The sequence below is a fragment of the Sphaerodactylus townsendi genome, linkage group LG02, assembly GCF_021028975.2.
Source record: "Sphaerodactylus townsendi isolate TG3544 linkage group LG02, MPM_Stown_v2.3, whole genome shotgun sequence".
NCBI classification, from domain to species: domain Eukaryota; kingdom Metazoa; phylum Chordata; class Lepidosauria; order Squamata; family Sphaerodactylidae; genus Sphaerodactylus; species Sphaerodactylus townsendi.
In genome coordinates, this window is record NC_059426.1 from 10,790,827 (window position 1) to 10,805,706 (window position 14,880).

The window sequence follows — 14,880 nt, forward strand, 5'->3', positions numbered from 1 at the left end:
CTCCTTATTCTGCTCAAATTGAGAATCAGAAGTTTTCTTATTTCTAAAAGTGAGTAGCTACAAGCGACTAACAAAAGCAAGCACTTAATATAACATGGAAAGATTAGTAAATGCCATTTGATATAAGGAAGTAATAAAGGCAATTAATTCTCAGTGATAACCATTTCTATATCACCATGCCTCACTACAGTGGGCTCAAGGCAGATTACGTGCACACAGGCCAAGCTTCCACAGACATCTAAAATACCACACCACGAATAACCCACAAGCAAGCACTGATGGATTTAAAATGCATGCCTCCTTCAGAAAAGAAGAGTTTGGATTTATACCTCACTTTTCTCAACTCAAGGAGTCTCAAGACCAGGGGCGTAACGAGGCAGCCCTGGGCAAACTGTAGCCCTGGGCAAAACCTGAGTTGGATGCCCCCCCCCCCCCATGGGCAGCCACTCCACCACGACCAAATTTCTTTTTGCACTGTGCCTGCAGGGAGTGCATTTTTAGACATATCAGCACCAAAATTTCAGCATATCCTCAGGAGACTGTCCTTATGCTACTCCCCAAGTTGAGGGTCCATAACTTTGGCCCCCCTGAACCAAACTGCACCAAACTTGGGGGGTGCCATCATCTCCAGATGATACCCTGAAATTTTGGTGCCGATACATCCAAAAAATGCACCCCTGCAGGAACATCCTAGAAATTTGCCCAAGAATCTTTGTTCTGCATTGAGATTTCTGCATTGTTGTCAATGGCGGTTGCAGGCTGTGGGGCACATTTCTGAAGGCACAGTCTCAAAACTTTCAGTGTCTCATCAGGGAGACTGCCCTAATGATACCCCCCAAGTTTGGTGCAGTTTGGTTCAGGGGCCAAAGTTATGGACCCTCAAAACTGTAGCCCCCATCTCCTATTAGTTCCCATTATTGGAAACAATGGGATAGAGGCACCCCCCTTTGGGAGTCCATAACTTTGGACTCCCCGGACCAAACCACACCAGACTTGGGGGGTAGCATAAGGACGGTCTCCTAATGATATGCTGAAATTTTGGTGCCGCTAGCCTAAAAACTGCGCCCCCTGCAGGCCAAAAATGGAAAACCACTAAAATACCCAAAAACGAACCCAGCATTTTGATGCCCCCTACAAGGTGATGCCCTGGGCAGCTGCCCACCTTGCCCAATGGGCATTACGCCAGTGCTCAAGACAGCTTACAAATTCCTTCCCTTCCTCTCCACACAACAGACACCTTGTGAGGTGAGCTAAGAGTGTTCTGAGAGAGCTCTGACTGGCCCAGGAGGCTTCATGTGGAGGACCAGGGAAACAAATTGTGTTCACCAGTTTAGAGTCTGCCATTCATGTGGAGGAGTGGGGAATCAAACCCAGTTCTCCCAACTAGCATCCACATAACCACTACACCATGCTGGCTCTCAACAGCACACTCAGGAAGCCCAATCCAAAAGCCCCTGATGGCCAGAGGGCTTTCAGGCAGAGCAGGGAGGCAGAAAAACAACATGGCTCCCTGAACTCCCTCCATAAGGCTAAATAGACTTATGCCACTTTTTTGGATGCCATAAGTCTGAGGCCCTAGCCACAGCACTCCTGGTGAGAAAGCCCAGGTGGAATCCGGCTACAGTCAGATCAACCCATAGGAATGCCCCCCCCACCCTCTCCCCCCCCCCATGTTGGCAGCACCCACTTCCAGGTTTTGCCATCATGAAGCATAGAGGAGCTTGGCCACAGGCATCTTTCCTCTCTCTGGCCCTTTCCGCACGGGCCTTTTACAGTGCCCTGGGGATGGCAAAAACGCCGTCCCGTGGGAGCTGTTCACATGGGGGGGCGCAGCTGCTTCACAGCCGTGCCGCCCTCGCTCCTCCCCAAAGCCGAAGCCGTTATTTTCCCACCTCGGGCCCGGCGAGTTTGCGGTTTTGAAAACGGCTTCCAGCCACTGCCGTGCAAACAGCAGCAACTGGAAGGCGCCATCCCTCCCCCCTTGCCCAATTGACTTGCCATCCCTGCAACCGTCTGGCACGTCGCCAAGGCCTGGGGACATGCCCCCCCGCCCTGCGACTCCGGAGTGGTTGCGCAGGGCAGGGGGGCATGTCCCCTGGCCTTGGCGACGCGCCGGACGGTTGCAGGGATGGTAAGTCGATTGCGGATCAGGCACTGCGGCTTCATCTTCAGCCAGCGTTACTGGGACCGCTCGCGCGTAACGTCCGCTGGTCCGGCGCCATTGGGCCGGCGTCATGTACACCGACCTGACCCCCAGCGTGACTGTGCGGAAGCGGCCTCTGACAGCAGGGGTGCCCCTTATGCCAGTGGAGTGGGCAAACATGCTGGCACAGCCCCTGACAACCTCTATCAGCCCAGTCCTATGATGCCCTAGCCTATGGAATCTGCCTCTCTTATTAGTATTCTTAAGTTACGACTGTGGTTCACATGTTTTTAAACAATTTTAAACCAACAATGCAGTCATCAGAGAATTAGGATTTCACACAATGTGGAAAAACTGTTGCTACAATTTAGACTTCAGGTATGCATGGGCAATTTCCCCAATTAAATATACCTGGTTAGAACTAATTTGTCTCTAAGTGTTTCCCACCAGAATTATTTTGACAGCCTATTGAAAGCCTTTATCTTCCCTGCACACAACATCTCATTTTACAAGCTACCAGGCTTTATAAATGGAGTTATCTAGCAGCTTATTAAAATGACATGTTGTTAATTTAGTATTGGCAAAAGCATATTAGATTCCTGGCTAATAGCGCGATAGCCAGGCTTTCAATGAAGCATAACAACCTTAGAAGTTTCAGGGGCTTGAACTGACACACAAAAAAGTAATGCCCAAGTGATATTTTTGCACATTTAAAAACAAGATGTTTTCCTCACTTTTCTTCCTACTTAGGAATGACTCTTGAATCTGCAGATATAAGTATAAAAAGAAAAAAATGCTACCAGCTTCTACTCAGTATTTTAACTGGTCTATGGTAAGCTGGTGTAAATCAGCTGGATTCAGAAAGTCCCAGATAAATGCATCTCTTCAACTACAAATTCTTTTTTGTGGTTCTTTTTTTTTGGGGGGGAGGGATTGTATTCTCCTGTAACATCCTCCTGTCTCTTTTAGCAGGCCAAGTTCTACTGCCATTAATTAAATGCACCAAACATTTGTCAAGAACCTTGGGATTAAGGCACTAAAGGCCTCCAGTAACATGTAACAGTCAGCTGCTCTTAACCCAAGTCAGCAATCAGAGAGGCTGCGGGTTCCTGCTGTGACATCACAACAAGTCAACCAATGGGAACTCGTTCAGACTACCTGATGGCAACTGGCGATCAGGGCCTATGATCCAAATATGCTGGGTTTCGAGATCTCTGGTTAGCCGCTTTGAGGGCACACGGGACAGGCAGGGTTAAAAAGGTTTTTAAAATTAAATAATAAAACAAAACAATTTCCCCTTTCAAGTTTTTAATTCATGGGTAAGCTAGAATCTTAGTCTCTCTCTCCCCCTCTCTCTTAAAACAAAGCTCTGCTTCTTACAAATTTGATAAAAACCACAGACATTGTGGCGGGCAGCCCAGCGGCACCGTTCACCAGATAAACACAGCAATGCATTAAACCATAAGCTTATTTTCCCGTTCTCTCTCCTGATTCTTTTGCATCCCTCAGGCCAGGAAAAAAAGTGCCAGAGGTTTCTAGAAATTGGCAATTTTCTTATCAGGCCGTTTGACCGCTTTTGTGTTCTGCAGCTTTCTCTTGAGGCAGCCGTTTGTCATTCCTCGGTTCTGAGCATCAAAACTTTTGCTTCATTGCAATCCCCCAAATCGCTGACATGAAGAATCACTGTATCTGACGAAGGTAGCTTTGGCTATTGAATGCTTATACCCAGGGAAATCTTTTTGGTCTGTAAGGTGCATCCTTACAGTGCATCAACTATGGCAACGCCGCAGGCTTTGTTGTGATCGTTCCTGAAAGTTCCCAGCCAAACATCTTTGGAAAAGGTTGGAAAAAATCAGAGGAAAGTCCAGGAGGTGCAAAAATGCAGCACAATGCTGTGCTTCTATTCTAGAACATTGCTGGCTGCTTATTTTAAATGCTAATAAGAGATCTTTTTTTTGTTTTGTTTATTTTCCATTATCCTCTTGGCTTTCCCTTCCCAATCCAGCTCTTCAAGGTATGCTGGCTTGCATCCACCAGCCAGATGAACTGGAAAGTTATTTTCATCTTCCAAAAGTACTGTGCACCCCCAATTTGACTCTGTGTTGTTCCTTAAGTACAAAACCTCAGGGACAAAATGGATGTGGGTTGCTTCCATGGGCACCGTCTGTTGCCTGAATGGAGGAATGCGAACACCCCGACAGCAACACAGGTTGCTTTCTCCCGACTGCAACCCGCTGTGCTTTGACTGTGCGGGAGGGGCCTGAGAATCAGTTTGGTATAGCGCAGGGGTCGGCAACCTTTAACACCCAAAGAGCCATTGGGATCCATTTTCCATGGAAAAGAAAATACTTGGAGCCGCAAAATACTTTTTGACATCTAAAATGAAGATAACACTGTATATATTCCCATGCAGGGAGAAGTCCCCTTCTTTGGGGCCCATTTTTACCCATCAAAGCAAAAAAAAAAAAAAAAAAAGGGGGGGGGGGGAAAAAGCCTGCTGTTTTGTGCACGATTCAAATGACCAGCAATAGAACCCCCATTTCACACATTTTTCTTGTGTTGAAAGACACTGATTATGCCCCCCCCCCAAAAGAACCCCCTCAAATTCCACTTGGATAGTGGATCAAAATTGGTGCCTTTAATGGGGTTGTCAACTTCGGGTGTGAACTTCACGAGAAAATGTTTGCCATGGAGGGTGGACTCGACAGCCATATTCCTCACTGAGCTTGGCCCCTGCCCTGGTCCTAAAAGCCAAAGCTTCTGAGAATCTACCCCCAAATGTCCTCAGATATGCCTGCTGGAAGTTGGCAACCCATGACAACCATGGCTGAAGATGATCCTGGCCTTCCTCCCTTCCATGATCTACAAGCTTACCATCCGCTGGCTTACTCTGAAGTAAACCTTCCAAGATCCACTTGCAAGGCTTTCCCCATGCGCTCCTGCCCTCCTTGGCAATGCAGAAGCAAACTATTTCCACCGACTCCCACCTCCCCATCAAACACCCCTGACAAGTGCAACCTTGCAGGGCTGCAGGTAATAACTCCTTTAAAACCTGACATCTTCTTTCTCACCTGGACTCATCCACCAGGAAAGCCCCTGGAGCTCAGTGGGGCTGCTGCGGGATCTGCAACCCAAGGTGCTGCTGCTGGGGTCCCCCATGTGGTCCCGCCTTCCCAGAAGGACCTGGAGGAGGGGGAAATAAGGCCACCCAAAGCAGGGTTGACCCCTGACCTCCCATTCAAGGGGGACAGACTAAGGTTAGGATTGCATTGAAAATCTGCACTCCTGCAACTCCCTCCCATTTTCTGCCCTTTGCCACTCACCTGTTCAAGAGGATCCACCAGCGGTGCTCCGCCCCTACCCCACGCCCTCATCACCGGCATCAGCCAACCAGGCAGCTGGGACAGGGAAGCCGGAAGTGGCTTGGGATAGCCATCTCAGGCTGTGCCTCTCTAGGAATGGGGACTCTTTCCCATTAACCCTTAGGGCGACTCTCCAAAGAAGGCTGAGAGGACCCAAGCCATGTGGAGCCACAGTGCAAGGACGAAAGAGCCGCCTGCGGTTCCGGAGCCACAGGTTGCAGACCCCTGGTATAGCGGTTAAGTGTGTCACACTAGAACCTGAGTTTGAATCCCCACTAGTTTCAAGGAAATTCTGGATGACTTTGGGCCAGTCATTCTCTCTCAACCTGACCTACCTCAGAGAGTTGCTGCGAGAATAAAATGGAGATGAGAACTATGTAAGCCACTTTGGGTCTCCATTAAAAGTGAAGTATAAAAGAATTGGGGTGCTGTGTGGTTTCCGGGCAATATGGCTGTGTTCTAGCAGCATTCTCTCCTGATGTTTTGCCTGCATCTGTGGCTGGCATCTTCAGAGGATCCGATGGTAGGAAAGCAAGTGGAGTATATATACCTGTTGGAGTATCCAGGGTGGGGGAAAGAGCCATTGTCTGTTAACAAGTATAGGGTGCAATTAGAAAGCTAGATTTACATGTATTGAGTGGTATCCACCCATAAGCATGTGAGCAACAATGAAGATAGCAAGGTCACTAGGTGAGGGCATCTGAATAGAAGTGGCCTGTCCTTTGTTTCCTTTGATTGTATTACTGCCTATATTATTGTATTAAAGCCTTCGACAATACTTATAAAATAATTAAACAACTACAATTAGTCACCTTCCACACATGCCACAAATGACTACCTCATTTTCCTCTGCTGTCAGCCTTTTCAGGACTTGCGTGTTTCATGTGCTGCTAGACTGATATTTGACGACCTGTTGGCCTCTGTGTTTTCAGAAAGACCTTGCCATTTTTGCTTCTCTCTCACTGAAGGGCAGAAGCCCAATCTGACTTCCATAGAATCATAGGCCCTTTCCGCACTGCCTCTTCCCCATCCCCCCACTTACCTTGTCATCCTGCGTCACTCTGCTGGACTCCTAAGACCCACCAACGCTGCCCTCCGACCTCCAGGGGTTGGAGGACAGCGAGGGAGGGTCTCAGCAGTCCAGTAGAGCGACGCAGGACGATGAGGTGAGTGGGGGGGACGGGGAAAACAGCGTGTTCCCGGAGGTGCTATTCGCACCACGCAGGCGGGAACACGCTGTTTTCCAAAAACCTCCCTCCAGGAGGGAGGTTTTTGGAGGCGGCCTGACACCACTCTGGGGGAGGTGGAGGGGAGCCAGGTCAGTGCTGCTATGTTTCAGCAGCGCCGCCTGTGCAAACGGCTCCCTGGGGACAGTGTTTTTGCCATCCCCAGGGCACCGTATTTGGCCCATGCGGAAAGGGCCGTAGAGTTGGAAGAGACTCAAGGGCCATCAAGCATTCCTGTTTAAAAATCTCTGTTTAAAAACCTCTGTTTAGAAACCTCCAAAGAAGGATTCTCCACCACACTTTGAGGCACTGTATTCCACTGTCAAACAGCCCTTTCCATCAAGAAATGCTTCCTCATGTTTAGGTGGAATCTCTCTTCCTGTATTTTGAATCTATTACTCCTTGTCCTAGTCTCTGGAGCAGCAGAAAACAACCTTGATCCATTTTCAACATGGCATCCCTTCAAATATTTAAATATGGCTGTCATGTCACCCTTTAAGCTTCTCTTCCCCAGACAAAACTACCTAGCTCCCTAAGGCATCTCTTTCAATGTCATTTAAATCTCCCTTTAAGGTGGATTTAAAAGGAGAATCTGGGATCCTTAGTTTAAACAAGTGATGCTGGAATCCCCAAAACAGCATCATTTTCAATGGTGTTTAAACTAGGGAGCCCAGATTCTCCTCTTAAATCCACAACAACAAAAACAACAACAACAACCACCTTTATTTGGCATTTAAAAATAGGTTCTAGAGCATTGCCAGACATTTTCGAAATACAAATCAAGAGTACATTCAAAGCGCAGACAGGAAGACTATATAGCAGTATACATTACTCAGGCTCATTCCGCACATGCAAAATAATGCACTTTCAAACTGCTTTCAGTGCTCTTTGAAGCTGTGCGGAACAGCAAAATTCACTTGCAAACAGTTGTGAAAGTGGTTTGAAAACGCATTATTTTGCGTATGCGGAAGGAGCCCTAGAAAGCTCCCTAAGGCACTCCTCATACAGCATGGAATCCAGACCTTTTAGCATTTTGGTCACCTTCCTCTGGATCGTTCCAGCTTGCCAATATTCTTCTTGAATTGTGGTACTCAGAACAGGACACAATTTGTTTTGTGCTATTTTGACGAATCCCAATTAAAACAAAACAAAGCACCCCCCCCCCCCCCCCTTACTTCATGGCTTTTGTTTTGAACCAACGTAGCCATGCACAGTCTGTTCCTGTGCTTTAACCTAATGAAGAACTCTGGAAAACATGAATGCTTGTGCTTCGATGTTTGTGCTATTTTGGCTCGTCCCAATAAAAAAACTGCCACACGGCTTTTGTTTCGGATTGATGTAGCCACACACAATCTGGACCTCTGCTTTAACTTTCCTGTCATCCTTCCAAAATCTGTGGGTAGCCTGCAGCAGTATATACACTTTAGCGAAGGATTACGCAGCAAACACGCCTACACAGTTCGGTTGCTGTTCTGAATTTTCGCTGTCGAAACCGCAGACAGAAAAGGGAAGCCAGAGAAAATTCTCAGGGCTTATGCAGCCTTGGATCTAAAGAACGACGAGCAGCTCTGCTCACAGAACAGACGTTTTCCACTCCCCCCTTTCACTTCAGGCCCTGTGAAACCTGTTTCTGAAAGGTCAGGGTTACTATTAGGAATGGCATAGGTTGGGTGCGGTGGGAGCGAGAAATCTGTAGAAACGATGCGCCCCTCTGTGCAAGTGGGCGGGCCCTTCTGTTGCCGAGGGGAGCTGAATCCAATCCTTAGCACTTCATAAAATGGGTCATATAACATTTTTGATCTTTTGTGAGATACCTTATATGTGACACCATCAAAGGCGCTCTCTGTGACGTTTGTGGTGATTCTTTTTTGTACAATTAAAAATCATTATTACAGATGAAGCTTGCTTACATCTGTTCACGTCCAAACTTACAACCTCTTACATTCCATTGTTGTTTTCAAGTCTTAATAAGATCTAAATACAGTATTTTAGCCTGGTACATACAGAGGTGGGATCCAGCAGGTTCTCACAGGTTCCCGAGAGTAGGTTACTAATTATTTGTGTGTGCCGAGAGGGGGTTACTAATTGGTGATTTTGCCATGTGATTTTTGCCTTAGTTACGCCGCTCCTCTCAGCAGTAGCGCGCAGAACTTGAAGCAGTCTTGCAGGAGGTGCACCGGTGTGCGTGGCAGCCTGCACCTGCGTGCATTTGTAACCCCTGTGTCAGAATGGGATGACCCAGAGAGGGGTGGAGTCTGAAAAGAAGCAGAATGCTGCAGAACTCATGAGGTTGGAGGAAACAAGGCTACCAGGCTGGGACCTTGATTGATTTTATTAAGCCCTTAACACCTTGTTTAAGGTAACTGCAATGTTGTGGGGAACTAGTGGGAAGGGAGTTTAATTTTTTTGCTATATTTTAAATGTTAGAATTGATTGTTTCAGGGTTTTTTTGTGTATGTAAATGGTGAGAGTTTTCTGGGACCCTTCATCATCTTGAATCCCATTCACCAAGCCTCTGAAGTCTTCAAAACCAACCACCAGCAAAGAAGAATTGGACTTGGCAATATCAGTAGACTGTAAATATAAGGACTTGAAAATGCAAACTTAACAGGTCTGTAAAGTGTAAATGTCAAATGTTCAATGTTTTAAAAGTGTTATTTGTTAAGAGAAGTAAACTGTTCTGTTTAAATTTAGTTCTTTGCAACTCCTTCCAAGTACCGCCCCACAGAACCCACAGAAAGAGGTTACACATTCATTTCCCGCCCAAGGACCGGCGCAGCAGCTGCGTCCTTGCCACAGCCCCGCCCAGGAATGTCCCGCCCGCAGAATGCCCGGCCACGCCCCCGCCGTGCCCCGCCCAGCCCCATTGGCGCTACGCCACAGTTTGAATCCCACCACCATGGGAACCTGTTACTAAAAATTTTGGATCCCACCACTGCCCACTCTAAATCACAGAAATAAAACAAACACAAAATATTTTCCTAGCAAAACACCACTTGCAGCATTGCAGTCAGAACAGTAAGAGAGTAACTTTGCTCCCGGGAAATGGTGCCACTGAGTGCCACAACACTATATCTTTATTCATTTAAATCATCTGTACACCCCTTTCCACTCAACCAGGTCCCCAAGGCAGCACATATAAACACCTTAAAACACCGAAAAAAACATTTTAAAGTCACATGAGGACTTTAATATGCGTGCAAGCCGCCCCGAGCTCGGTGTTTGGCTGAGAAAGAGGAGGGTAACAAATGTAATAAAATACCGGTAAAATAAATCTCAAAATGAACAATGTTAGAAAGGCACACGGGCAAGATCTGCACAGTGTAGTCACAGAAGTCATGAGTGTCATTCCCGTGACTACAGCAGACATTTTTGCCATATGGACAACATAAGGACTGTGCTCTGAATGTCACTACTTTACAAAGACATGCTTCTGAAGGAAGACAGAACTCCTAAAAACCTTTGTTCCTTATTTTTTTAAAGGAAAGGACCACTACAATTTCAAAGTCAGCGACCTCCACAAGCCATCGTATCAGCAGAAATACAAAATATATAATTCTGCTTAGGGTTTTTTTGGGGGGTGAAACTCGAGTCTAGAAGTCTACAGAACACGTTCAGACACTCACCAAATTTCAATGCGTGCAATCAAAATATAGCACGCGCCACTGTTAAAAAGTACTTCGACGGGAGCAACAGACCGAACGAACCGCAGTAATAAAGGAACACTCAGCTCTTTCTGGATGCCATCTGGCTGTTATAAATAAAGGAAACTGAATCCGTTCAATGCAACCACTTGGAATTCCACTCTAAGCTGAAATCTCTCGATAACATAGGACTCATTTTTAAAGTAACCCTTTTCCCAGGTTTGATACAATTTGTTTGTAGTACTAACACAAGGACTTTTATTCATAAAAGATGCCTGGTTTGCCAATATAAGGCAATAGAGTCAAACCTCAAATTGATGCCAGATGAACAGTTTATTAATAAAAGTCACAGCCAGATGGCTTTGAAACAAAATTCTTCTGAGAAAATAGCTAGAAGTTCACTGGTTTCAGAAGGGTGCTTTCCCAGAGTTGTTCTTATACGCAATCGCCTCGAACCCACTCTTGAAACACTTGGGGTGTGGCATCCTTTTATGAATCAATTTGCCACCTGGCAACACTCAGGCCCCTTGTGCACATTTATAATAATCCACTTTCAATGCACTTTGCAGCTGTGTGGAATAGAAAAATCCACTTGCAAACAATTGTGAAAGTGGATTGAAAGTAAATTACTCTGCACGTGTGGAAGAGGCCTTAGAGCAGGGGTAGGGAACCTGCAGCTCTCCAGATGTTCAGGAACTACAATTCCCATCAGCCTCTGTCAGCATGGCCAATTGGCCATGCTGGTAGGGGCTGATGGGAATTGTAGTTCCTGAACATCTGGAGAGCCGCAGATTCCCTACCCCTGCCTTAGAGGTATGCCTCTTTTTCGCTTCCTTGATTCTCCTTCCCTTTCTCGCTGTTCTAGTACAAAGCAAATCAAACTGAGCTTACCTTTCTTCCTGCTAAAAGCACGGTTCATGATGAGAAATCTCCCAATGTCTGTGCAATTTAATCTAGGAAAGAAGACACATAAGTACAGTTAAAAACTATGCTGTTTTTTTTGCAAATGTCATGAAGATTCAGTTATTAATGTCACAAGATACTTTTTAGCCCACCAATTACTACACTGTCTCAGATTCAAGGAAATCAGATCCAAGTATGTGAATCTTACTCCTTTACATTTACCCCATCTCCCTGATTTAATTAGATGACACTACTTGTTGGACAATCCTGATCCTTCTCTCTGTATGATAGTGGCAGACTTTCTCCTGGAAATTACTAAACGCCAGTAGATTTCCTTCGGCCTAACATTTATTTCCTGTATTGTGTATGCTTTTTAATCCCTTTTTTATTATTGTTGTACTGTTGTCTATGCCAATAAAGTCTTGCTAAAAAAAAGATAATTTTAAAAATCCAATTAACCTCTTTGGAAAGTTTTTTATTTCTTTTGAAACAGCAATGCAGTGAAAACAGACCAACCCCAAACTGCGATGTTACTTTTAGTTACTTGAGAATGATGTATTGGATGATGTAGGTTTCAAGTAAACATCCCTAAGGTCAGGCTGAAAGTTTGACAGCCAAACTTTGCAGAATCAAAAGCATTTCAATAAGATCTTTGAGACAATACTCTTCAAACAATTAAGAAGAAGAAGAAGAGAAGAAGAAGAGTTTGGATTTATATCCCCCCTTTCTCTCCTGCAGGAGACTCAAAGGGGCTTACAATCTCCTTGCCCTTCCCCCTTCACAACAAACACCCTGTGAGGTAGGTGGGGCTGAGAGAGCTCCGAGAAGCTGCGACTAGCCGAAGGTCACCCAGCTGGCGTGTGTGGGAGTGTACAGGTTAATCTGAATTCCCCAGATAAGCCTCCACAGCTCAGGTGGCAGAGTGGGGAATCAAACCCAGTTCCTCCAGATTAGATATATGAGCTCTTAACCTCCTACGCCACTGCTGCTACACTAAGAAGTGAAAATGTACATCACTGATATTTGTGATGTCAGACAAGAGCTACCATGCTGTATTTGCCAAACTCTCCCACAACAGAACAGAAGGACAGTGACAGTATACCCCAGGGTGGGGCAGCTGCCATGATGTAGGGCTTCCAACAGGGGTTGTGGCCACTGTCCCCACCTGAGCTCCCCTACTGCCCCCCAAAGCCTGCCTGCTGTGGTGCATGCAGCTAGAAGAGTGGGTGGTGGGAGAGCATAGAAGAGGGTGAGTTAGAAGGGAAAGGACCCATGAACTAAAAGTGTGGACAGGGAACGTGGTAACAGGCAGGGGAAGGCGGCCCAAGCACTCTTTCTGTCCAGAACCCAGATATGGTTCTGATTAAACTTACCTTGGGGTGGCTCTTGGCCAATGTCTGCACACTCAAAGTCGAACTATTACATCTGATTTAATTGGAATTCATTTATCAATAGCAATCTGCTTAAAATCTTTAGAACTAACAGCAAACTACTGCAGAATAATGAATTCTACAGGGATGGGGAACGGGATCCGGGGGTTTGCAACCTGCGTCTCTCCAGATGTTCATGAACTACGATTCCCATCAGCCCCTGCCAGCATGGCCAATTGGCCATGCTTCTCCTCCATAAATCTGTCCAAGCCCTCTTTAGCTTTAAAAAGGGCTTGGACAGATTTATGGAGGAGAAGTCGATCTATGGCTACCAATCTTGATCCTCCTTGATCTCAGATTGCAAATGCCTTAACAGACCAGGTGCTCAGGAGCAGGAGCAGCAGTAGAAGGCCATTGCTCTCACATCCTGCACGTGAGCTCCCAAAGGCACCTGGAGGGCCACTGCGAGTAGCAGAGTGCTGGACTAGATGGACTCTGGTCTGATCCAGCAAGCTAGTTCTTATGTTCTTATGTTGCAGACCCCATAACCTGATATTGTCATATCTTGCATGGGAGATCACCAGGGAAAATTCCGCAAAGGACAACAATGGTAAACCATGGCTGCTTAATCACTTGCCTTGAAAACCCTCTGGGATTGCTATAAATCAGCTGTAACTTGAGAGCATTTTACACACACACAATGAATTCTACATACAATAGTTATGCCTTCTGGGTAGTTCTTTGTTTTTTAGCCAGCCCTAGCATCTATCATAAAACAGAATCCATAAAAACCAACTACAAAGAGTAAGAACATAGAGAAATATTTACAAAAATGAGATTTGTTTAAATACAGATTATGACCTCCACTTCAAAGTGTGAAAGATGACAGGGAAGCATTCTAGATTCAAACATCCATTGTTCCAATTACCCTTCAATCAAATTTGATACTGTAGGAATAAAACAGCATCCTCAGATGTTCCCTGATCATTTGACAATCAACTCAAGTGGATAATGTGAAATAATAACTAGTTATCCCCCCTAAACTTTATTTGAATCGGCCTCTACATATATCATAACACAGAGAACAGAAATCATAAACAAGCCACATGAACAAAGATAACGAGCCATCTAGAGGGAAAGTGTTCTTACCATACATCAAGGGAACCACTGATCACATAGGAAAACTGATGAAGAAGCACAACCTACAATCTACAGACGCACTAAGAAAATTCAACAGATGCTACGTTCAGCAAAGGATAAGAGGGATCCTCTAGCTATTGCAGGAGTCTACCGCATACCATGCAGCTGTGGAGAAGTCTACATAGGAACCACCAAACACAGCGCGCAGGGTGACATCTTATCAAAAAAGAACACGCAAGGGCTACCCTCGTAGACAATTTCAGCCAGAAAAAAAATCCTCACACAAAGTAATAGCAGAAACACATGATAAACCAACCTAGGACATAGAATATTACTTAGAAAAACAGAAATTCTGGACCACTCTGAGAAAGCCACTACGTCAGACTACACAGAGAAGCCATTGAAATCCATAAGCACATGGACAATTTTAACAGAAAGGAAGAAACTATGAACATGAACAGAACTTGGCTGCCAGTGTTGAAAAATACTAGAGTCAAGACAGTGTCTAACCAGCTCCACACAAACATAGGATGACTATAGACAAAGGAAACAAAGGTCAGGATACTTCTATTCAGATGCTCCCACCAGTGACCTTGCTATCTCCATTGTTACTCCCATGCTATAGACTTCATTGTTACTCATACTTCTATTCAGATGCCCTCAACTATTGACCTGGTTGCCTTCTTTGTTACTCACAGACAATGTTTCTTCACCCACCCTGGACACTCCAGCAGATATATATACTCCACTTGCTTTCCCAACATCAGATCCTCTGAAGATGCCAGCCACAGATGCAGGCAAAACGTCAGGAGAGAATGCCGCTAGAACACGGCCATACAGGCCAGAAACCACACAGCACCCAAGAAATCATAAAACCCAGCAAGAACTAGTACAAACAAAGCAAAATATTCGCTAACATGTAAATAAGATTTGTTTAGAGACAAATGAATTGTATACAAATAAATAATGTTTATTACTCTGGAAAGGGGTTTCACGTTCAGTTAAATTTGAACTCCCCCCTCCCCTGTGTTTTTGAAAGGTTTTTAACACCGATGGGCAACATTTGCGAAAACCTGGGTACCACATCAGAAG

The 14,880-nt window shown here is 45.5% G+C and overlaps 1 protein-coding gene across 8 annotated transcripts in view; it reads right to left on the bottom strand.

The window, feature by feature from the left end:
- Positions 1–14,880, bottom strand: part of GULP1 (GULP PTB domain containing engulfment adaptor 1) — a 256,298-nt gene that overhangs the window by 112,879 nt on the left and 128,539 nt on the right. For all 8 annotated transcript variants that reach the window (XM_048484088.1, XM_048484087.1, XM_048484085.1 and 5 more), the window contains exon 3: positions 11,267–11,328. In XM_048484088.1, the coding sequence (XP_048340045.1) occupies positions 11,267–11,294 (28 nt within the window). In that variant the 5' untranslated portion in view covers positions 11,295–11,328. The remainder of the gene's footprint in view (positions 1–11,266; positions 11,329–14,880) is intronic.